At 45.2% G+C, this 25,967-nt stretch overlaps 1 protein-coding gene across 1 annotated transcript in view; it reads right to left on the bottom strand.

The window, feature by feature from the left end:
• Positions 1 to 2,224: 2,224 nt before the first annotated feature.
• Positions 2,225 to 25,967, bottom strand: part of COG5 (component of oligomeric golgi complex 5) — a 1,306,288-nt gene continuing 1,282,545 nt past the window's right edge. The window contains exon 23 of the mRNA XM_069229832.1: positions 2,225 to 4,770. Within this exon, the coding sequence (XP_069085933.1) occupies positions 4,656 to 4,770 (115 nt within the window). The 3' untranslated portion in view covers positions 2,225 to 4,655. The remainder of the gene's footprint in view (positions 4,771 to 25,967) is intronic.

The raw sequence follows: 25,967 nt of genomic DNA, 5'->3' as shown, positions 1-25,967 counted from the left end.
CAAGTATAAAAAAAAACAATTCCCTGGTGTCTATTGGCCTAATAAAAATAGACCGATATGCCCCCCAAACGGGGCAGAAATGGCCTAAAAGTAAAACTGCCCCCAAGGGGGAATGACCCTTGCCTAAGAGGTCGCTCCCAACATACATAAAAAAAACAATTGATCCCAGGTGTCTAGCGGTTTCTGACCCCCCCCCCCCGGCGGCAGATCGGCCTAATTATAATAGGCCGATCTGCCCCAAGGGGGGCGCAGAAAAGGCCTAGAAATAAATTGACCCCCTGGGGGGCGTTCCTTGCCCAAGGGGCCGCTCCCCTTATGCGCACGTATAAAAAAAAAAAAATCCCTGGTGTCTAGTGGTTTCTGTCCTCCTTGGGGGCAGATTGGCCTAATAAAAATAGGTCAATCTGCCCCCATGGGGGGCAGAAATGGCCTAAGAGTAAAACTGCCCCCAAGGGAACAACCCTTGCATAAGTGGTCGCTCCCCACATACATTAAAAAAAAAAATCCCTGGTGTCTAGCGGTTTCTCCCCCCCACCCCCGGAGGCACATTGGCCTAATTCTAATAGGGTGGGGGGCAGAAATGGCCTATAAACAAATTGCCCCCCTGGGGAGCGGCCCTTGCCCAAGGGGCCACTCCCCTTATGCGCAAGTATTAAAAAAAAAAAATCCCTGATGTCTAGTGGTTTCTGTCCCCCTTGGGGGCTGATTGGCCTAATAAAAATAGGCCGATCTTCCCCCAAGGTGGGCAAAAATGCCCTAAAAGTAAAATTGCCCCCAAGGGAGCAACCCTTGCCTAAGGGGTCACTCCCCACATACATAAAAAAGAGAAAAAAATTATCCCTGGTGTCTAACGGTTTCTGCCCCTCTGGGGGGCAGATCGGCCTAATTATAATAGGCTGATGTGCCCCAAGAGGGGGCAGAAATAACCTATGAATAAATTGCCCCACTGAGGAGTGGCCCTTTCCCAAGGGGCCGCTCTCCTTATGCGCAAGTATTAAAAAACAAAAAAAAAACGCTGGTGTCTAGTGGCATTTCTGCTGCCCGATTGGATCACGATCGGGCAGCAGAAATACTGAGAGACATGAAAGGAGAGGAAAAGCCTTTCCTCTCCTTTCATGCCTCTCTGCCCCCTCCATGTGATCGGAGGAGAAATGCTTTTGTATTTCTCATCCAATCTGTGCTGGAAGCTCAGGGGGCAGCCCTCTGATGAGGTCAGCGCGCGATTGCAAGCTGACGTCATCAGGCGCCACGGGGAGGGGGGGTCTAGGCGGGGGGCAGTATGGATCTCTAAGTAGTATTCCCTTTATATGGTTATTCAGAAATATAGTGTGGATCTCAAAGTCCTAGGGGCAATTCCCAAATCACAGCAGCAGAATTATGCATGCTATTGCAGCTATATAAACATTGTAGTTGCAGGTAGGGTTCTCTACTCCAACCCCCTTTCCAAATACATTACATAAGTATAAATTGTTACAAGATGCACAATAGAGATTTACTTACCATTCCACTGTTGCTACATACAATTCAACAGTATAATCACTAGACTACACTAGACTATTGCACATAGTCTCCTCATAATGTGGGAAAGAACCCATCCAAAATGTGATGTCAGCCCAATTACTGTTCTTTCTAGATGATGAGGATTCTGGTCTGGACTATACGTTTTTAAACTACAAATATAAATAGTAATTGTCTGAAAAGTGAAGGAGCTCCATCATTTATTTGATGCTGAGGCATCAACACAATCTTCTGTGTGAGGCAAGCCATTTTCAGGAACATGACTAGCTGGAAGACAAATAATATGGACGTTATAGGGGTCTGTATTTTCTTACTTTCTCCCACAGGCAGGGCATTTGTCAAATAAAGATGGCATTTTTCATGACAGAATACCAACATTCCGGTCAGAAAATGCAAGGGAGAGATGAAAAATGTCCAATAAAGTCGTTTTGACAAAAATTCACAGGTGACTTTTGATTCTTATGACTTCAATTGAGATTCCCCTACGAGAAACTGGAGCTACAGGTAGGAAACTATTCCTTCTTAACCTTTTGACCTCTTTGGACCCCACTTAATCATTAGTGGAACCTGAGGACCCCCTCACTAAATCATTATTTGAATCTGAGGACCGCCACTTAGTCATTAATAGAGGCTGGGGATTCCATATGAAGCTTTTTCAATTATTTGAACTGGAAAACACTGCACAAAATACAGAAACAAGCATTCATTAAATAAACACAAATTATGAAATATTTTATTAAATTCGTAAACAAATATAACACAACAAATAAAAAAGTTGTTTTAGTGGAAAAGGGGAGGTTTTCCAAATTCAATTGAGGCCACTCATCATCCATACTATATTTTGTTTGATCGCTTGCACTGCTCCCACAAACCAATCTGAGGATGCTAACAATTTTAAGCCTTCAATTTCAAATTATTTCACATTTACAGCAAATTTTTAAATGTTCAATTTTACATGTTGCTACTCTATTTATATGCACTTTATTAATCTGTTAATATTATTTAAGTGCCTAAGCAGTTGTGGACCCCATGAGTAAGCTTTCATGGACCCCCATGGGTCAGGAACCACTTATTTAGAAGGTTATGCGATTTAGAATGATTGACAAGTCATTAGACATGATGCTTTTCCATAGCTGTGGCTTGCAGTTGGGTGATACTTTTTCAGGTCAGAGCATCCAGAACTGTCTTTTTAAAGACTGTCATAACGTCCGCTTACATAACTCCAAAGCAACTCCACAGACCAGAGAGGTGTTAAAAGTTTGACAAAGATTTTTTTTTTTTTTTTTACAAATGCCAGTCTGGAAACTCTGAATGATGGCCATGAGGCAAGCATCATGAGCAGGGCCTAACTTAAGAGTCAGGAAGGCATTGTTGACTTCAGTCTCATCCATAAAAGGGAGGACACAAATAGTGACCATGAAGGAGATGTGCTGTTGCAGTTAAGACTGCTGTGCTCATGCTTCCACATTTTTGGTTTGATATCCTTGCAGATGGAAACAATGTTAGAGGAAAAGTAGTTGGCTAGGACAGTTCCTGAAATGTTTTTTCCACTTCTGGCCGGATGACTTGGAAACTCTTATCTCTACTTCTTTGGCACTGAGGGCTTGCCCAACACAAAGGACGACACTGTCATTAGCACAAGATGCCAAGACTCCAAATGATCATGAGAACAGGACTGTTTCTTTAACAAACAAAAGAAACTTCTGCTTTTAACTTTCTTTCTGTTTTTCTGTAGAACTCCCAGGAGAGCGTTTCCTGGAAGGTGACTTACCTTTGAGAGAGGAGGTCTACTTCGGAGTCTCCCTGCAGGCCTTAGCCAAAAATAGATTTCCGCTCCCTGATGGTCATTAGATGTATTGTGACTCAAGAATCACTTCCCGTGGCATCTTGAGCCATCTCCATACACCACATGTATTTGACATGTGGATCAGAACAGGACGTCTTCTTGGAGTATCACCTGCAAGGCTTAAAGCCAGAGGCTCCTAAAGGAGACATTTTTCATAGTCTGTTATAAATCAGAGATTTGTTTCAGCAAGACAGGAGAGAGAGAGGTCCAGATTGCATTAGTAAGGCGTGGAAACACAGGAACTGACGTCACATTCAGAAGCAGTTGTGGCTAGAGACTTGTGGCAGCTCCTGCCTGCCCTGGAGACTCATTGCTGGAAAAATAAGTTTGAGACGATTCTGAAACCTAATAGTCCTAGGGTGAGGACTCTGCTGGAAAATGTATCCACTAAAAATGTTATTTTTAAACAACACAAGAAAACTTGATTGTAAAAAAAAGTTTTTAAAATCTTTAAAAGTAATTATGTTTCATTTATTTGTAAAGCACAATTTCCCACCTAAGATACGTAACGGTGCTATAGAATCAGTAATAAGTCAACTCTGCAAACAACCAAGTGTTTAAGTCCTTGAAAAACGAACACACCAGGGATAGCGTAGGGATGTAACAGCAGCCTAGTTCACAATTTTGTGGACTGAACCCTGACAAAAAGATCACCCACGGGGTAAAGTCAGGTCCTACTTTCACGACAAGTTTGGTGTAATTTCGTTCAGCTGTTTTTTTCCTGTAACAGAGAGCGAAGATTGGTGGGAGAATTAAAATGGAAAAAAACACTTTTTTGACACTCACGTCCTCCTTTACGGATTCGCACAAAACTTGCCATGCCAAACCGAAATTGGATTCACTTTTTCTGCAAAAGTTGGATGAGATTTGTCACCGACTCCGTTATATAATATTTATGTATTTATTTATATTTCAAATTTGCAGCACAATGCAACATTACCAGACCATTTTTGTCAAGTAACTGGTTTCACATTAAAAACTGATCAGGTTTTTATTGAGATATTAAGATTCCTAATTTCCAGCTGTTAGTTCTATCTCTCTTTATTTCATTACATTTCGCATTTGTCAAAAATTGGAACCAACAATTTCGAGTCCTTTATGTCCCATAAAGACACCTACACAAAAGGATTAACTTTGGAAATAAAGTTAATTAGGAATCTCATAGTGTGTGTGTGTAACATTGCATGCGCAGAAAGTATTAAGTAATGGTAAATATACATCAACATATGTGATGCTTTAAAATAAAGTTTTGCAGCATTTATGTGAAAATGATACTCTCATGCGGACATGTTCACTGGAGGGCTGACATGGCTTTCTGGAGCAGCTGAACCATTATGGGATACACTGGTGCAAATTCCTTTGCTTCTCGAGTTCTTACAGACTGGACGTAGGCTTCTAGGGCTCCCCTAAATACATAAATAGAGTTTAAAAAAACAAAATTAAACAAGTTGCAGTAATCAAACGTTTCAGAAGAAGTTTTTTTAAGATTTATTCCTAGGTCAAGTATCACTATGACATCCATATAAACACACGGTTTATACACTGCAGTCATTGGAGTAAGCAAAAAATACTGCCCATTACTCACAAACGTTCTTACCAATCAGTAGTTTTGAAGTGCACATGCATAAACAGAAAATAGGGCATTACACGCATGCGAATAACTTACATTAAGCACGTACAGACAGGCTAGCCGTAAACAACATCTGTGGACGTGGCTATGGGTATGGTTTGTAAACTGTTTCATAATGATTTGACAGTATGCCACAGTTATTACAAATTATCACTTTTTTGACCAATCTTTCAATTGCCTCTGTCCCCTTTAAGGTATCTGCATCAATCAATCGATTCTTGTAGAGCATGAACTTGTCACCCATGGGGGTCTCCAGGCACTGGTTTGGTGCTGCCTTGGCTTAAAAATACCAGGAATACGCTTAATGTGCTAAGCCTTTACAAAATTGCTAGCAAATTCATCAAATAGTGCTAAAGTTATAGGCAAATAAAAAAACTGTAATATATATATATATATATATAAAATGTAATCCTTCAAAGCACGCTGACATCTTTTTCAAATGCTAATATCTGAAAACGACTGAAAAGATTTGTACCAAACCAAGTAAATGCACAAGTTTGGTGATTTTCCATTCAGCCTTTGCAAAGTTTCAGGTGGGATTTAAAATGGGAACCAGTCTGTGTTTTCTATCTTCCCTTTGTAGTAGATGTGCATGAAACGTGATATGCACGAAACTAAGCCAGTCACTCTTTTTAAAAAAAAAAAGTTTCGAGCGAATTGGTCAAACAGCGCCAATGTCACTTACTCTCTGATACATGGATGCATACATTCAATGAAAAACACCAAGTTATGGTTGTGATTCAAAAGCGCAAAACTACTAAAATTCGCCAGTTACTGTTTGTAATGCAAGGCATCATTAAGGTCAGCCACCAAGTTTAACTCTTGTTAACTATCTTTTTTCTAGTGCCATTGATAAACGGGTGTTTTGTGTACGGCAGGCGATGCAAGTTTGGCGTGCACTGTGCACACTGAATACCATAATTGATAAATGTCAGTTCTTTTGCGCGCTATGTTTTTAACTGTTCTGTTTGTTGAATTCCTATGGATGTTTTTTATGATACACTTTATTCCCAATCCTCGCCTTGAAGAGCTTAGGCCGTGGGCATGCAGGTACTGGTTGGAGGGAATGGCCACGGTCCCTTTGCTTGTGTCTGGGCACAGGGCCCCGCGGCTAACCCTGCACCCACCCCGCCTCAGGTGGCAGCAGAGGCTGCGTGCAGCAAGGGGTGGCTGCCATAACGAGTAGGCACAGGTGAGGCCCTGTGCCCATCTGCTGCGGGCGGCCGAGCCCTGCTCTGATCCCGCTGCACAGTCTTTTCTCCCCCCCCCATGTAATGTCCACATCTCATCTTTCGTTCCATCTTTCTGCCTTATGCCCATGTCTTTTTTTTTTCTTTCCTTTTAATAAATGGCGATCTAATCGACTCCTTAATAAGGCAGTTCTTTCAATCAAATGTTTACTTTTCTACATTTTTCCCTGGAATGTTAATCGAGTCTTCCACTTCTCCAGGACTCCCCACGACTGCCCTATGATCAAAAACTTGTTATAGTGACTCCTTTACTGTAGACATTTTACTCCACAGCACAAACGTCACGATCCAGAATCAATTTGCGATTTTCAAAATAGCAACATTTTTTTTTTACAGAGACCTTCACTGACCAATCACATTGGTCAAAAAATTCAAATACAATTTAACAAGTCACAAATCACTGAATCATGATTTTAAACAGATATCTACTTATTTTGTAGAACGGGGTGGTTACACTTGAAAGGGTGTCCTGACACTAGGATAGTCCTATTCAGGAGGATAAAATAGTCAAGATGTGAAATTATCAGTTCATAAATCACAGATTTGGGAACTGGGGTAGGTAGACAGTTGAACATTTTCAAAAGCATTCTGAGGATGCTGAAGCAGGTGCCGGTGAGTTTATTCATCCGAGAGGCTGTTATCAAATGAGATCTCAAGGAACACAAAACCTTTTCAAACCCACCCAGTACCTTTTTGTTCTGAAAAACTACTGAACAAATTTTCAAACTAAAAAAAAGCATGCATTCTGAGTAAAGTTCTATTTTTATTCCCAAGTTAGTGTAAATCTGTTCAGCACTTTTTACGGTAGGCACAAGCACAAATTCCTATGGGAGCTAAAATGAGGAAAGGAACAAGTACCTTATGTAACTCACATATTGGACACTCTAACTGCATATTCTTCACTTTTTGAAACCGCCCGGTACCAAACTGGATTCACAGCTTTTCATAGCAATATTCCCATGCAGCCTGCAGGTGGCTGCATGGGACTCCTCAGCGACCTCACTCTGCCTCTGAAAGTGCTGGTGCAGCGTCATATAAAGGTGTCAGTTTACCTTTGAACTCTTCAGCGCCCTCAAAAGCAGATCACTGTGACAAACTGGAAGAATTACCTGCACAAAATCTAACTAGGGACCTTTCTAGAATCCTAAAAGTCTAGTTCACAAAATGGGGAAGAGGGTAAGTGGTGAGGAATCTGTGGTTAGGATCCACCAGAAAGAGCATTACACAAGTAAGTTGTTCTTCTAATAGATACATCAAACACACAAAAGATGGTGTGAGGAATACCTGCAATATCTCTAACTACTTGCAATCTCTAGAGTAGCTTCCATCCCATCGTTCTTTTGCCACCATGCCATCTCAGACTAGACGGAAGAACAATAGCTTGGAGTGTTACCCCAAGTAATTTCCAACAGTTAGACAAACTGCAAGCGTCCCCCCATCTCCTTGCGTTCCTCCCATCTCCTTTTGTGTATTTCATGTACCATCCTAAATGTCAAGGGTATCCCCAGATGTGGGGGTCCCGTTCTCACTGTGCCACTGGAACCAAACTACATCTAACTGATGATCCTGAATCAGGGCGAAACCAGTCTTGGTTTGCTTGTGTTCTGGAAGTTCCTGGCCTAGCAGTTTGGGCTGGGCTGTTCCTACTGGAGAAGCGCAGAGACTGATTTCCATATAGCTGGTTCTAAACTAAGATGATATCGTGGGCAAAAGAAGAATGGGTTGGAATGCTACTTTGAGCAACTGCCAGAAGTCAGACAATTGTAAAGATTCCTCCCATCACCTTTTGTGTGTTCTTCTGATAGATAATACTAAACCAGAATCCTCACCTTTTGAATAAATATTAAAGCAGTATCATCCAAAAGGTGGATGCTCTAAGGAGTTGACATATCAGGAAGTCATGCAGGACAAAATGGGCAAAATCACCCTCACTGTGGCTTCACCATTGAGACAGTAGTACCTGGTGAAGGTGTGCCCAGACACCCATGAAGCAGCCTGCCAGATGTTCAAAACCAGATGACCTCTCACCAACCATCGTGGCGGTCTTGGTTCTGGTACAATGGACCTGAAGGCTTTCAGGCCATTTCTTCTTAGCTAGGGCCGAGCATGTTTTCATGCAGGATGATCCTCCTAAACAAGGTGCACTTCTACAATGCCTTTACCTTCTTAGCATTGGAAAAGCCAGTAAAATGCTGGTCATCCACCCAGTGACCTTTTGGGCGTTCAGTGTAAAAGATAAGAGCTCTTTTTAGGGAGAGTGATGTACTGTCCCACATAAAAGAATACCAAGGAAATTAGACTTTGTAGCACCAATTTAACCAGGAAAAGGATGGTGTAGGGATATTGTGCTGACAGCGCCTGTAGCTTGCTATCACACCGTACAGAAGTAACTAAAGTAAGACATACCATTGTGATGGTCACTAATCCCAAGTAACAACTATGCATGGACTAAAGGACTTGCACATTAAGAATGTAAGGACCAAATTAAGGTCCCAATGAGGCATAATGGTGGGTGTACAGAGCAACTTGTGTGGAAATCTGCCAAAAAACAAAAGCATCAGAACTGGTAACTTGAATAACGACTGTGCATTGTTCAAATGTAGAAAGGCCAATAGTGTTGACAAATAACCTTTAACAGCACCCATTGCAAAGCCTTGCTGGGCCAAAGATAGAAGAAATCACAAAATATCTGACAGTTTGACCTGCAGAGGATCAACTTGACAATCTTCACACCATGCCACAAACTTTTCTGACAACAGGAGCAAACAGATTTGGTAGTCTGGCACCAAGCAGTATGAATAACCTTCACAACTTCATCAGGTAAATCAAATCCACTCAGTTGGTACCCCTCAATCTCCACACTTGGAGTGGCAGGTTGTGAAGATTTTTGTACAGGACCTGGCTGTGTTGCTGAGACGGGAGGCCCTCCTGAAGAGGTGGCCAGATTTGAGAAAAAATAAAGAAATGGGTACCACCCTGTGCTGGCTCTATCTGGATATGTTGGGATGATCTGAGATTGGTGTATCGTGATCTTCAAAACTTGAAGCAGGGGAAGCAGAGATAAGAAGGCTCGCAGAAGGCCTATGTCCTACTGAATGTGTCTCCCTGGGAACCTCTCAACAGAAATTCCAGTGTGCACTACTCTTGACACAGCATATCACAGTTAGTGGTGAAAAGAACCAACCAAGCTACACCTCTTCAGAGTTATATGCCTTGAGCCACCTCTGGGTAAAGATTGTGGTCCTCCAGCTATTGCCTGCTAAGCTTGTCCACTCTGGAGTTTACCAAATCTTCCAAATGATTTGCCATCCAGGAGACCCCTTAAAGGAACAGCCATTTCCAGACACATGGTGCCTCCTGGCACAGGGTCTGTGAATGCACACCACACTCTTATTGCAGTACCACATGGCAGTTGTGTTGTCTGTTAAGACCTGAATCAGCTTCCCTTTGATAGACAGGGGGAAGGTCTTCAGAGTCAACCAAATAGCACAAACACCAGCAGATTTATATGATGTCTTTACTCCGTCTTTGACCAAAGGCACCTTTTCTTCACCTCTTCCAGAGGACCGCCCCAACCCAGACACAATGCATTTGTCACTACAGTGAGCTCTAGGTCGGAAAGGAAGAATGGTCTGTTGCATGCCTCACTGGTGTCTGACATCCTCCACTGAAAGTCCTGGGCTGCCACCTCAGAAATGCAGATGCTGTCTGAAAGGCTTCCCCAAGGTTGAGCCCACTGCAGATAGAGGTTCCACTACAAGGCCTGCATGTGCCAAGGGGCACGTGGGACCAGCAGGATGCACAAGGCCAAAAGATCTAAAAGCCTCAAACATCTGCACAGGAACACAAGAGTGAGTACGAAACCTCTAGATCATACCTGAATGTGTCTCATTCTCCATGGGAATGGAAACGCTTTGACTACCATGTCCAGCTTGGCTCCTATGAAGGGAATCCCCTGTACAGGCTGTAGGTGGAGTTTCAGTTAGCTGATTAAAAACCCATGGATGGCTGAATGGTGACTATTGTCTGTTGATGATTCATTACTGACTGTGGCAAACGTGCCTTCAAGCAGCCAGTCATCAAGGCACAGTAATACATGTAGCCCAGATCTGCAAAGGTGGGTGGCAACCACCACCATCATCTTTTTAAATACCAGAGGGAGGGCAGCGAGGCCAAAGGGTAAAATAACAAGCTGGAACTTATCTGATCCCACCATGAACCTCATAAAGCATCTGTGTGACTGCTGGATGGGCCTCCTGCAAGCTCAAGGACATCATCCACCTTTGAAACCAGATCAGAAAGAACCTGGGCCAAAGTCAACATCTTTAACTTGTCCTTCTGACGGAAACTATTCAGAATCAGGCACCAGAAAATACCAGAGTATCACCCAGTGCCCTTCTATGCCTCTGGAACGGACTCTAGAATACATTTTCCCAGTACAGTGTGCACTTTCTTCACCAGGATGAAAGCATGGTCTACTGAAATCTGCACAAAAAGGTTGTGTATGCAGGAGTGGATGGGGAGGGTGTAACTTTGTTTAACAATCCACCAGCCAGGCAGAAAACATTATATTCTGCCACCTACCAGTTATGCTGGACTATGGGAGGGGAAATCAAAGTGCTCTGGTTGTGACAGGGAAGGAGGAAATAGACCCTGTTGAGCCATGAATCGTTTGTGTCTGCTGTTCTAAGGATTGAGCAGGGTGCCTCTGGCAGTATGCAAGACTCTGAGAATGTTATAATTTTAAGTGTTGTTGTTAGAAATGATAGTACAGAGATAGCAAGCCCAAACAGCGGGCCACAGCACGGCTGTCTTTGAAGTGTTCCAATGCAGACTCAGCTTTCTCTCCAAAAACCATAAGGGATGCCAGCACATGCCCAGGTAAATCCTGTGGCACACACATCTAGGCATGACTCTTGATCACCATGCAGGAACTATTTGCATAGTCCACATACTTTGTCATGTCCAGGCCAGGTCTCAAAACATATTTTGCTGCATCATGTTTGTCTTGGTTTCAACAATGGCCGTCCTGAATCATCACGGAAAGTCAGTAACATTTCACTGGACACAGCCCACAAGGCATGCACGTAGCACGGCAGAATGCAGTTAGTACTCATGGACCTCAATGGCAGACTGGTAGAGAAAAAGATTATTTTGGAGAATGCATCAATAAGCTTTGACTATTTGTGAGGGGCGTGGCCTGAGGCCGATGGAGCACCCATTGTGCATTTATCCTGTCTCCCTGACCCCCGGCTTTCACCAGAACCACCCTGTAACGAGTGGCGGAGGCCCAGCCGCACCCACTGATCGTGTGGCAGGTAGACTGGACGAATTAAGAAGCGCAGACGGTCTGGGCCGCGAGACATGCCCGGCTGACAAAATGGCGGCCCTCCGACGTGCGCAATGAGTGAACTTGGGATCAAGTCGGGAGGAGCGGCCATCGGGCGGAGAAACACAGCTGACGGCTGGGGTGAGATGTCCGGACCCAGCGCCTGAACTGCCGAGACCTGGACGGAGCATCGGGAACAGCGAGGCAAGTGAGCGCCTGTTGTGGGCGAAGGGCGCTGGCCCCACGACACTGCTCCGGGCCTGTGCCGGGAATCCAGAGTGTGATGAGTTCCCCCCTGACCTTGGGTACGTGAGGGAGGAAGCGAAAGGGGGGGACTTGCTGGCCCCGCACTGAAGCTGCGGCGGGGGCCGGCGCCCAAAACTGAGCACGCAATAGAGCGGAGGGCGGAGGAGTGGTGACCCCCCCCCCCTTCGTTTTGGAACTCGGGGGAGAAAGCGCCGCAACAGAGAAACTGCCGGGGACCCTGGGGGGGGGGGATTGCCGGTTCCCCTTGACGAGGAGCCTAGACCTAGGACCCGGGACGCTGACCCAGGAACACTGAGCTGTCCCCGTGAGAAGCAGCAAAACAGCACTTAACTTAATATTGAACTCTGGGACGCTCCCGACTGGCCCCTATGTGGAAAGCTGAAGTGTAAGGGACCCTTATGATCGCAATCTGGTCAGATAATCCTGGGAAAATACCAGAGGAAAGACCCAGTCCAAAGCAACTGAGGTAAAGGGCGTCGCTGGCATAGAAGTGGGGAAGGACAAGAGGGTCTCAGCCCTGAGGAAGAGACAGGGTGACCAAAAATGGACAAACCCAAGAAGAGAGACGGACCTGGAGAAGAAACTGGTTCCCAGAGAGAGGGAGGAACAGGTGAATCTGATAAAGGAACCACGTTAGACACTCTGTTGCAGGCCATTCAAGCATCAAGAGAAGCACTTGAACTTAAAATAGACTCCCTGTTAGTGGATCTGACGTTCCTCAGGGACGACCACAGACGACTCACGGACAGAGTGATCGCCAACGAAAAGTCATTGGAGTGCCTTACCCCGGAAAGTTCGAAGATTACTAAAACAGTAATCGAACTAACGTCACGGATCAAAACACTAGAAACACGCGCGGAAGACGCTGAAAACAGGGCACGGAGAAGCAACCTACACCTGGTTGGTTTACCCAAGAAGGTAGAACAGGAAGCCCCAGATATGGAAACGTACTTGGAACAATGGATACGCAGACAGGTGGCCCCGGAGGGCCTGTCGTAGTACTTTGCAATAGAACAAGCCCACAGGGTGCCAGCTAGGCCTCCTCCTCCTCCGGGGGCGAGACCGCACCCGATCATAGCGAAGCTGTTACACTTTAAAGACAGGGACTTCATAATATCTCAAGCATGGAAAATAGGGGAGATTGTGATGGGTGACCAGAAGATAATGATCTTCCCCGACTTTACAATGGATACCCAAAAGCAAAGAGCCACCTTCATGGATATTAAACGGCGTCTCAGAGAAAGAAACATTCGATATGCCATGCTGTTCCCGGCTAAACTAAAATCATTACAAACAACTACACCCTCTTCTTCACATCACCGCAACAAGCGCAAGAATGGTTAGGTACGCTGGGGATGACTGGGAGAGAGAGCAAGGAGGGAGCTCCAAAGTCACAAAGGGAAGGGGCGATGCTTCACGAGAGCTGCTCTGCCGCGTGATCAGGCACTGCAAGAAAGGGAAAAGGCAGTGAAAGCTGTAGCGGCCCTAGGAAAGGAGGGCTCCATGTCCCCACATCCATCTGAGATTCAATCAGACCGGGAATCAATATGCGGTGGCTCCTCCTGCTCCTCACTAGACGCGACCGAAAATCTGCCAAGGATCACCCCAGGGACATCTGACAAAATCATCTGAGGGACTGTATAATCTGCCACACGAATGGGAATAAACAAATGAGGCATTGCGCCTCAGATCAGAGGCACTACAGGAGTTATATGATGTTATAAGACTGTGAAACTCGCCAGACTCCGGGAATATCCGCGTACAACGAAACCGGACAACAGGCTGTGCTGCTCTGAGGCTTCGCTGCTATACAACAACTGCAAGTTGTAGCGGAAGGTAGGCAGAGCTTTTCTGTTCTACTACCTACGCTTTTGTGCCTGTAGCAAGCTATTGTTGGATGTCGGAGTAAAATTGTTAAAAGCCAATTATTGAATTTTATGGTATAAATGCAATTCGTTTATGCACCTCGCACTTTGCCTAAATTACATGCCCGTTTTTATTTCTATGAAATTGTGTGTTAAAAGACATGCTGGGATAAGGTTAAAACTCTTTTGAACTTAATCAAGTTATTCCCCACATAAGTAAAGAGGAACGAGGAAAAACTACACTAAATAGAGGACGCTTCCTCTGTTACAAGAAATTAGAAAGCCGCCACCATTTTTTAAGGTTAGCACTCTAGCTTTTCTTTGCTAGAGAGCTATTTAGACACTCCATGACCGCGGCGCGCAGCGGAAGGTAGGCAGAGCTTTTCTGTTCTACTACCTACGCTTTTGTGCCTGTAGCAAGCTATTGTTGGATGTCGGTGTAAAATTGTTAAAAGCCAATTATTGAATTTGATGGTATAAATGCAATTCGTTTATGCACCTCGCACTTTGCCTAAATTACATGCCCGTTTTTAATCGTTTTTATTTCTATGAAATTGTGTGTTAAAAGACATGCTGGGATAAGGTTAAAACTCTTTTGAACTTAAACAAGTTATTCCCCACATAAGTAAAGAGGAACGAGGAAAAACTACACTAAATAGAGGACGCTTCCTCTGTTACAAGAAATTAGAAAGCCACCGCCATTTTTTAAGGTTAGCACTCTAGCTTTTCTTTGCTAGAGAGCTATTTAGACACTCCATGACCGCGGCGCGCAGCTGGCGCGCCAAAGGCGCGCAAAAGGCAAGCCCATCTGCGCCCGTCCGCGCCAGACCGAGCCAAGAGCCAAGAAACTATGCTCAAAACCCTTTAGGGAAAGAAATCATCACCTACTCTAGAGAGGAACTTCTTATCCTAAATGCTATACCCCACAAATTGTGTGTGAAGAGCATAGACCCATACATTGGTCAGTTTAGATGCCCTTCTTGTGCGTGGTCCTTCCAAGTGCACATGCACTCGCGGAAGGACAAGGGCCTTGACAAATTACCCATTTTTTTTACTTAATTGTCGCTCGCTAGGAGCCAATACAATGGATATTCATCTTTTGGTGGAACAAAGAGAACCTCTGGCCAGGTTTCTGACAGAAACATGGCTGGATGAGAGCTCTGCACCAGATTATGTAATGGCACTTCCCACCGGCTATAGGATCAGTAGAATTGATAGACCTAATAGAGGAGGTGGTATAGCAGTGATTTATAAAGATTCATGTAAGATCACTACAGCACCCAATTTAATTAAAGACTGCGAAAGTATGTCTTTTTCTATCAATGTGAACCCTCATTACACTCTATCTGGTGTTTTGATCTATCGTCCTCCGGGTCCTATCGGTGATTTTATTACCTCACTGGCTGAAAATATTTAGCAATTAATATATACTAAACCTAACTTCCTAGTGTTGGGAGATTTTAACCTACATGCAGAAAAGCTGGACAATGCCTCCACTAAGATGCTGATATCAGATATGAATGCATGTGATTTAGTACAGTTAATTCAGGGACCTACTCATAATAAAGGACATACACTCGATCTGGCATTCTCGAACGTACCATGTCTAGAATTTATATCCTCACTCCTGCTTGCATGGTCGGATCATTATCTTTTAGAGCTAGAACTTTCCATTGTGCATCATAAGAATGTGAATACGGTTGCCCCTTCACGCAGAAGAAAGTGGCACAAGTTAAAAGCCACTGAGTTTATTAACGCACTCGAAAAAAAGAAACCAGGACATATAAATTTTAACAATATATCAGACTTCACGCAATCCATGAATAAATGGACAGAGGATAGCCTGGACGAAATCATACCCCTCTTCTATACCAAAAATACATTCCGAAAGAAAGCTGCCCCCTGGTTTAATGCTAGCCTTCTGGAAAAGAAAAGAGGTTGCAGGAAACTAGAAAGGAAATGGAGATACACCCAGGATGACACTGTTAAAAGGGAGTACAAGATCATGATTCGAGATTAGAAATTAGGAAAACACAGGCGGCATACTACTCTGGAAGAATTGAGGCAGCAGCTAACTTCCCTAAAGAGATATTCAATGCCTTAAAAGACCTTATTAACCCCATTGACGAGGCAGAAAGTAGGGACTTCCCTCAGCAACATGTAGAGGATCTGGCAACCTTCTTTTTAAGAAAAATTCAGAATATTTATGAAGCTTTCCCCACTTTCCAAACTAAAGATCAGGAGACGAGGTATCAAGAGGTGCAGGAGGATATCCTACTAACAAACTTTACTCCCACTAGTTTGGATGTAGTGGTAAAATCACTGAACTCAACAAAATCAGGTTCCCCGTTGGATCCTGCACCCCCCCAGATCTTAGCTATGGGACTACCAGTCTTAAGCCCATTAATTACCAAACTTATTAATACCTCATTAGTCTCTGGTATGGTACCAGACTCATGGAAACAGGCGATTGTTAAGCCTCTTTTAAAGAAATCCAATCTAGATTCGAGGCTACTGAATAATTATAGACCTATCTCACTGCTGCCTCTAATGGCTAAACTTACGGAGAAGCAGGTACACCTTCAGCTGTCTAAGCTGTTGGGAGAAGGAAAACTCCTACATCCCACTCAGATGGGTTTCCGGCCTAAGCATGGAACAGAAACCGCACTGATTGCCATTACAGAGGAAGCAAAAAAAAGGATGGACAAAGGAATTGAAACCGCGATCATCCTTTTGTATTTGAGCGCGGCATTCGATACAGTTGATCTAAACATCCTCATAGCCAGATTGCGGGGATGTGGAATCGCTGGCACCGCACTAGAATGGATCCGCTCATTTGTACATGGTAGATCCTTTCAGGTGCTGGATAGATCTTACATCTCTAAGCGTACCTTCAGTACTTGTGGTGTCCCTCAGGGGTCGGCCTTGAGCCCGCTTCTTTTTAATGTCTATATGCGGCCTCTGGCAGGTATCGTGGAACCATTTGGACTAAATCTGGTCTCGTATGCAGACGACACCCAGTTGGTTGTCTCTTTCTCTAAAGCTCACCCAGATATGGGTACGGCACTAGGGCCTTGCCTGAAAGCAGTGGCTACCTGGATGTCGGGAAGCAAACTGAAGCTTAACGACGAAAAAACTGAGGTGCTGTTCTTTGGGAGAAATATGCGCCTAGTTAATTCCAGCCTACTAGACGGAGCCCCCACCCTACCTCCTCCTAAAAGCCTTATCAAAAACTTGGGCGTCTGGCTGGATCCCTTATTATCAATGGCTCAACATGCCAACAGAGTAGCAGGCACTTCATTTGCCCTGCTCAGGACATTGAGGAAGGTTTTAACGCTATTACCGTTTCTGGCTAGAAGACTGGTTATTCAGGCGCTGATAGGCTCTCGGATTGATTATGGCAATGCCCTGTTTATAGGATCACCTAAATATGTTATCCAAAGACTGCAAAGGGTACAGAATGCTGCTGCACTCTTGCTTCTAAACATCCCCAAGCAACACTCTATACGAGCAGGAATCGTGTCCTTACACTGGCTCCCTGTAGAGGAGAGGATTCAGTTCAAGGCCCTGTGCCATATTCACAGAGCCATCTTCAACAAGGGTCCTGAAATGCTTAAAACACTGGCTCAGGTCTATACTCCAGGTAGGCCACTTAGATCCTCATCAGCCAACTTGATCATAGTACCGTCAGTGAAGAAAGCAAGATGGGGAGAAAGATCACTGGCATATCAAGGTGCTTTGCTCTGGAATAACCTGCCTCTCAATATAAGATCTAACTCTCAAGAGACTTCCTTTAGGAAGGACTTGAAGACCTGGCTATTTAAAATCTAAACTCCTCTACGAACATAAATAGCTCACTTCCGCTATGGCAATACAAGCGCTACGAGGCCTTCGGGCAGTTAGGCGCTATATAAATAAGTATAACATAACATAACATAACATAACAAGTAATACTGGGGGGCCAGGGAGAGAGACACGGAATTGGGTGAAATAGGCATGGGGGGAGGCCAATGGGTTAAGCACACGGATCTTGCCTCAGCCCCCACACACAATGTTTATTCAGTTGGGGAAGGTTTGGGCAGGAAAAGTTACAAAACCGGTCCCCAGGAGAGGGAGTTTGGATACAAAAAGAACTGTTCTGTTTGTAGTTAATAAGTTTATGTTAGGGGACTTGGCCGCTGACTGCACGACCCTCTGGCTAGACCCCTGGCCATTGTCATACATGATAGGGACGCCTAGGAATGTCAGTGCTCATACATCACACACCCACATAGACCATGGATAGTACATTAGATTATAAGCTCCTCACCTGGAACGTCAGGGGGCTGAACAGCATAAATAAGCGTTATAAAGTATACAACCAGCTTAAAAGGCGAGGCATACACATAGCAATCCTACAAGAAACACATCTCATAGGGAAGGAGGTCACAGCAATATCGAAAAGATGGAGAGGCCAGGTATACGCCACAGAATACTCGGCTTATGCACAGGGGTTGTGCTATGGGTCCGACCAGGGGTCCCATTCCAAACAACTGAAGCATTTATAGATAAGGAGGGACAATACATTCTAGTGGCAGGTCGGCTGGGGGGACGGGAGGTTACTCTGGGTGGCATTTATGCCCCTAACCAAGACCAAAACACCTTCCTAAACGCAATCTCACACAAGTGGGGACCACACTTAACCCAGGCCACAATTGTGGGAGGCGACTTTAATTGTATTGCAAACACTGAGAAGGATAGATCCCACCTGCCTCTAGCGCACTCATCTATAATTAGAACGGCCAAACATTTTACTGATTGGCAAAGGGAATGGGGCCTGATAGACTCCTGGAGGCACCTCCACCCACAAGAAAGGGACTACTCTTTCTATTCGCCCATGCATGACCTGCACATCCGCCTGGACATTTTTTTAACATCCTCTGACGTGAACTGCACAGTACGCAGTGCAGAATATCTTTGCCGTACCATATCTGACCACAACCCGTTACTGCTCACACTAGACTGGAAAAGAGAACTCCCCCTGATACCAGACTGGAGGCTCCAAGCTGAAACACTGGAAGATAGTGCCTTCCGGCAAACCATTAGGGACACGATCAAAGAATACTTTGTGCACAACCAGGGCTCCACATTCTCCCGAGCCCAAGAGTTGGAGGCATTCAAAGTGACATTAAGGGGTCAATGCATATCGGGGATAATGGGGGTCAGGAAATCTTTACAGGGTAAAATCGACAAAAATGAGACAGAACTTAGAACTCTGGAACGTAATAGACCAGATAACCCAGAGTTAGCCCCAAACATATCCGAGACTAAGAAAAAATAGCTGCAGCCCTGGAAAAGCGTAGATGCTTTGACTATAAGAAATACATCACCAGACAGCACGTAGAAGGAGACAAAGCAGGGGCATTGCTGGCCTGGCTAGCTGCCCCGCCGAGACAGCAATCACTGATGATGGAAATAGTGGACCCGACAGGAAGGAGACTATATGGACAGGGCGAGATTAACACTAGTTTCACAACATACTACTCGATGTTTTACGCCCCACCAGCAGCGCCATTGGGGCCCGAACAGTTACGATGCCTTGAAAATACCCGGCTCCCCACTCTGGACAGGGACGATCAACAGACGTTAGGGGGGCTGATAACACCTCGGGAGGTGACAACGGCGGTGGAGGCGATGGCTAGGGGGAAAGTACCCAGGGCAGACAGACTAACAGCAGAGTTTTATAAAGTATATGTAGATCTCCTGGCACCGCGATTGAGCGATCTCTATAAAGAGGCGCTTGAGACCGGAAGTCTACCCCCATCCACAAATGAAGCCATTGTGGTTCCCTTGCCAAAGCAGGGTTGCCCGCCAACAGACGTACGTTCATACCAACCCCTATCCATGCTCAACATGGATTACAAAATATTAAGTCGTATCCTCACAACGAGACTGTTAACCCATATGGAACACTTGATTCACACTGACCAAACTGCCTTCATTCCAAATCGCAGCACTGCTACTAACATTAGGAGGCTAATAAAAATAATGCAATTGGGCTCCCCAAACCTTACTACAGCAGCAATAATAGTGGTAGATAGCGAAAAAGCATTTAATAGCCTTAGATGGGACCACTTAGAAATAGTAATGCAGCAGATGGGTCTTGGCCCGGAGTTCCTCAGATGGACGAAGCTACTATATTCGACCCCCACAGCATGAGTTTGCATGGGCAGAACAATCTCGAGCTCGTACAAAATTGGAAGGGGCACAAGACAGGGACGCTCACTGTCGCCCTTGTTCTTTGCTATTGCAATGGAGCCACTGGCGCAGATGGCTAGAACCGGAATGCACTATGCGGGACTAACTTTAGGGGAGCAGACCCATCAAATCACACTTTACGCCGATGACATGCTAATATTCCTGAGGGACCCGAATGTGGAGCTACCAGGAGCAATGGCTTTGCTTGAGCAGTTTGGCGACATATCAGGACTCAACATAAACTGGCAAAAGTCCCTCCTTTACCCACTACAACAAGGAGCACCCCAGATCACAAACTGCTGCGGTCTGGGATGGTCTCAGACCACCTTCCGCTACTTGGGTTTCAATATATATCATGACATGGGAGATCTATTAGAGGGCAACATGAATAAGGTGATTCGGAAGCTAAGAACAGATGCCCAATTCTGGGAGACATTGCCCCTGTCGGTGACAGGCCGGGTAGCGCTGGTGAAGATGGTGGCCCTGCCAAGACTACTGTATGGCTTCTTGACCTTGCCTGTAATAATCCCCTGCTCAACCTTTAGAGAGATTGACTCTATCCTTACTAGTTTTATCTGGGGGGCAGGCCGTCACAGATTAGCCTTACATAAAACTCCAAAGACCTACAACAGAGGGGGGCTGGCAGGCCCAGATATGGAGTTATATTATTTGGCAGGCCAGCTTCAGTGGCTAGCCAGGGAATTGCACACAGCCTTCCTGGGTGCACCGGAGGTACACGTGGGAAAACTCACTGCTGCGGCTCTTGCAGGGATGCTCCTCACACCCAGTGGGAGGTGCGGGATGGGCTCATTGGAGACTAAAGTACTGACCCATTGCTGGAAACGTGGCCTGCAGCGCACACGATCTACACTCCCGTACTCACTGAACCTCCCTAACCTCCCTTTGACCAGCCTGCCTTTGCTTCCTGGGGGCAACATCACAGGAATTACAAAACTGGGGATGTCCGGCTTCACCCTAATAGGGGATATTTTCAAAAACGGAGAACTGATAACATATGAAGACCTAATGACTCACCAAGGGGTTCAGGCGGAGCTGTTCCTCACGCATAGAGCACTCACAGGACTAATACAAAGACACTGGAATCATGGCTCAGAGGAACCCCCCATACACACTGGATGTCACACTATTTGCACAATCAGGGGAAACATGAAAGTGATATCAACAATTTACAAAGCATTACAAAGAGATACGCTACACCCCCTAGATAAACTGCGGACCCAATGGCAAGCGGATACTGAGGAACATATAGATGATTCACGATGGGGAACAATCACAACACATGTTTATAAAGTTTCCAGAAATGCCAGTTTCAAGATAAATCATTTGTACATATATCACAGAGCATACCTCAGCTCCGTAAAAATAGCATCAATGTATAATAAAGCAAACAGTGCATGCCCTCGATGCGCGAAACAAGAGGCTGACCTAATACATATGCTCTGGAAGTGTGGAGTAGTGAAGCAATTTTGGGGAGAGATATTAAACAACATCACAGCGGTGACGGGCAGGAGGCTCCAGTCCACCCCCACAGTGACATTACTGGGGGGATTCCCCAAACCCCACTCAAAGAGAACCATGAATAAATATATAGATTTAGCATTGATACTGGCAAAAAAGGGAGATTGCAATGCATTGGAAAGACCCTAGAGGCCCAAAGGTACCAAGGTGGAGGGACACACTAGTTAAATGGGCTGAGGCAGAGGGCAGGGTCCTGCACCTGGAAGTAGCAAGAGGGACAGGGAATGTGGATGGGGCCCAGCAATGGGACAGCCTGTTTGAACTTTTGAAGAACCCACAAACTGACTCCAGGGAACAGAGTGCGTCTTCAGAGGAGTCAGACGCAGCAGAGGAGCAGAACCAGTGATCTATATACAGACTCAAACTGCCATACAAACAATGGGTATGATTGAGAGTGACAGTGGCCAGAGGGGAAGACACAAAAAAAAAAGGAAACAGAGTGGTCACCGGGGTATGGAGCAAGGGGAGGGTAATGCGGGATAAGTTGTTTATTGTTTGATCGTTGACAAAACACCAATAAATATATTTTAAAAAAAAAAAAACTTTGACTATTTGTGCGACGGCGCAGTAGTGGATATGTGGCAAATTAACATTGCTGATGGAAACTTGAATCACCAAGCTCTCAGGAGTCAAGAGTTGTGTCAAAAAGACTAGATCTCCAGATGCGGGCCTATGCTGACTGAATGACTACCTTGGGGAGTTGAGTACAGCTTAGACCAAGCCCCTGTCAAGATTTCTGTCAGGATCTCATTAAAAGGCAGTAAGGGCTGTAAAGTAATGGGCTTTGGATGCAATATTTCTGTCCGTTAGCTTACATTAGTCTCTATGGTAGTCTCTATGGTAGTCTCTATGGTAGGTGACTGTAGGTCCAACACTTCTGTTGCTCTGTGAAGAATGTGCTTGCCTCAATTAGAGGCCCTGCTGGGGAGTCCAAGTTGGTCTCTAGGAAAGTATCTAAGCCATCGCTATTCTTCAGATTTAAGTACAGGCCAGCATCAGTATAGTGAGGTAGCAAACTGTTGGCCCCCTTATTGCCCTCTCTATACAGCAAAACATTTTAGAACCATTGAACGGAGTCAGCACCACTTGCAAATGAGTCTTCTGGCCTGCAACAGTAATGGCATTGAGTGAAAGCCTAGGAGTCACACAAAACTGAAGGTTGTGCCTTGGTAACCTCACTATGACACACAGGCCAGGCGTAGGCTGATGATGGCTTCGGATCAAAAATGGACATCAGAGTTGGATCCAATTTGGGTAGCACAAGCACTGAGGCCAGTGCCATGGTGATTGGAAAACACAACGTCCATGGCGCAGGAGTAGAAGAGCCAGGCGAAACCCCAACAGGGTCAGTCTGACAAGGGTTGGACCCGCAGGGAGGAGTCCAAGTAGAGGCCCCTGCAGCTCCATGCGGCTGAAGGTGTTCCAGAGGGAGCCGGCGTCATCCTGAGAAGTTACAAAGTTACCTCTTTGAAGGCTTATGTTTGCTGCAGTGTAATGGCCCAGGGAACTCGGGACCAGTGCTAAATTTGTAAATAAAAACGTGCCGTGCTTAAAGCCCTCCTCTTAAACATGCAGCTGCTGCAATTAAATGTGCAAACACGGAATACTGAGGCAGTGTAATCCTGAAGCCATCTCGGGCCTATTCAATCCATTTAAAGCCACTCCCTACCCCTTCAGCTCACTCTTGCAGCTTTCTGTTTTCTCCCACTGTGCCGCTTTTTCATTTTTCTCTTGCTGCATCTTTCCTATATGTGTCTTTTGCTTGCAGTAAATGCGTGAGGCAAAAAAATAAGTGACCTCTAAAATAAGTGCAGGTGCTCCGCACTGGAAACAACAAGCACAAATTAAGCACTGAGCGGGACCATCATCGAAAGAGGCTCAGTGGCAGAAAATGGCAGCACAGTCAGGTCACTGAAATGTCTACTGTTGGACTTCTAGCCAGAGCAGGAGTGGTGAGACGGGGATGAATCCTGCTTGGACTTGCTCTTGTGGCACAGTTTGTCCCTTTACTAAGTCTTTGACTTCTCAAAGGATAGCAACGTGTAGCATGTACCCCCTACTATGCATGGCCGAAGGACTACGCATCAGGGGTTAGGCACCAGTGGCGGCTGTTGCAAATTTCAAGGGGATGGGATATAAAATAATTTTAAAAAATAAAAACTTACCTGTTCCTGCCGCCGGCCACCTCGCTCCTCTTCCGATGGTGTCCCAGCAGTCTCTAAAACACCAGGACAGGCTCCCCCCCCCCATGCAATCCTGGCGCAGCTCTCATGCTATACCTAGCATAAGAGCAGCGTCAGGATTGGTCTGAGCGGCCTGGTCTGCCACTCAGACTGCGCACTGGAGTCTGTGCAGGTTCTCCAACCCGGCTGTGCAACACAGCTGGGTTGGAGAAACCTAAGCGTGTATGTCAGTTTGGTTGGCCTCAGACAGCCGGCCAAACTGACCTGCGCACTTAGTGCATTCACTCCACTCCTCCTCTCCGTCCCATGGCCCGTCCCAGCCCTGCCCCTCTCTGCTGGCTGAGCCAGCAGCTGAAAAATAAAACTGTAGTAAAATAATGTTTTATTTTGCAGCTGATGGCTCAGCCAGTGGGGTGACGTTCCTTCGCCACTGCGAAGCAGCTGCCTCGTAAAATAGGCACTCAAAATTAGAAATTAAGTACATCATAAAAAAAAATAACTGAGCTATGGTTCTGTGCAAAACTTATAATTCGCCAGCTACAGTTACGAACGCACACGAGGCGCGCCATAACTAATAGCATCCGCTACGATGTACTTCTGGTAACGATTTGTATATCTGTGCCATTGGCAAATAGGTGCTCGCTCATGCTGGATGCCGTGAGTTCCAACGTGTACGGCCTGCATTCATAACCATAACTTAAGAATTACAGGGGTTCACGCATTTGAGATAGAACCATAACTCGTTTTTAACTGTTTCTTTTTCCCTGTGTATGTGTACATAGATAGATAGATAGATAGATATACAGATCTGTACAGATATAAACTGTGACAGGAAAAGCAATTAGCTGTTGTTAATTCCCAGCAGCATGTTGACAATGTCTAATCCCTAACCCCTCGCCTCTCCTCAAACTACGAACCGCACGCAAACAACGACACTCGCTCCCTCGGACTGCTACGTGTCGCTGCGGCGACCAGCAGTAGTGTCAGCATGCTGCTGGCTGAGCCTAAAAGACTGCTGATGCAGGGACACAAAGGGCTTAGCATCACGGCACCAATCTTGCTGGATTCTGTGGTGCCCTCGAGTAAATTCGATATAAAGGTACATTTAAAAGAGGCAATCCTCTAACGCTAGAACCTGTTTACGATCATCACTTGTGAGATTGAATTTCCCTGCCGATACACACCGTCAGATGGCTTGAATCGTGGCTCTTGCTAGGCCCATGAATCTAGCAATCCCACATTGTTGTGAGGCTTGAGTTGTCCAGATGCACAGAGCAGACCCCACTTCGCGCTTCACGTATGTGCTGACGGTTTTGTTTAAAAAAGGTTTGTAGACTAATTTACTGGAATGAAAAATAAATGAAGCAAAAAAGAAGACGAAATAAAAATGTCATATTAAGAAAGGAAAACCAAACTGCAGGCACCGCCACGTTGCATTATTTAGTTTGTGTGTAGGCCTCGTTAGGAAAGAGTTCAGAGGTTCTGAGGCACAGGGCACAACCATAGGAGACAAAAACATACTATCGCCTTTTGATGCCACCAAGGAAGAGAGCAGAATAAAAAGAGCGGCCCAGAGCTGTAAAAATAATTGCTTGAATTCCCCAATAAACGTTTTAACAGTAATATTTATAGATAGCATCTTAATGTCTCAAAGTAATTCAGTTGTGTGCTTTTCATCATTTGAAAAAATCGAAAGCCCCAGTTCCTCATAATAATGTTTTCTGCATGCTTCGGTGTGTTTTCCAGCAGGCTTCTGTAACTGAATATTTACTGAGCCCAGTTTGGGCTAAAGGCCTCTTCGGTGCGCAGCAATCCGAACCTGAGCAAGATGCAGATGTCGGAAAACGAAAAGAAGGTGCTTATTGGACAGAGTGCAGTGAAGGTAATAACTAGCAGGGCGTGTCACGAGGGGATGTGGTGGTCCCCTGAGACTCCGCGTAGGCTTAGGCCTTCAACTTCTTCCTAACGTTTTAGGGGTCTGGTCCAAGAAGAGAGCCACGGATAAGGCACTTCATAACTGCCTTGCATTTTTGTTTGCAAAACGCAAGTCCTGCCTCTACCCGAAAAAACCCTACTTTTTAAAATCAGCCTAACTGATAACTGACCCTGAGTTGAACACCACAAAGCTGCAAACTACCACCAAAGGGCAATATTTCATTTTCCACAGGGTTCTGATAGGCAGCAAGTGAAGACCTTTATATATAAACAATCCCGGCTCTTCCATTGGATGTGTACATTTGTCACACTGCAACTACATCAATTGATATGTTTTTAAGAACAGCACCTTCTGGATAGGAAGCAAT

This window comes from Pleurodeles waltl, chromosome 4_1, assembly GCF_031143425.1.
Source record: "Pleurodeles waltl isolate 20211129_DDA chromosome 4_1, aPleWal1.hap1.20221129, whole genome shotgun sequence".
Lineage (NCBI taxonomy): Eukaryota > Metazoa > Chordata > Amphibia > Caudata > Salamandridae > Pleurodeles > Pleurodeles waltl.
Note: the sequence above shows the minus strand (reverse complement) of the source record. Positions and strands in the feature narration are given on the sequence as shown.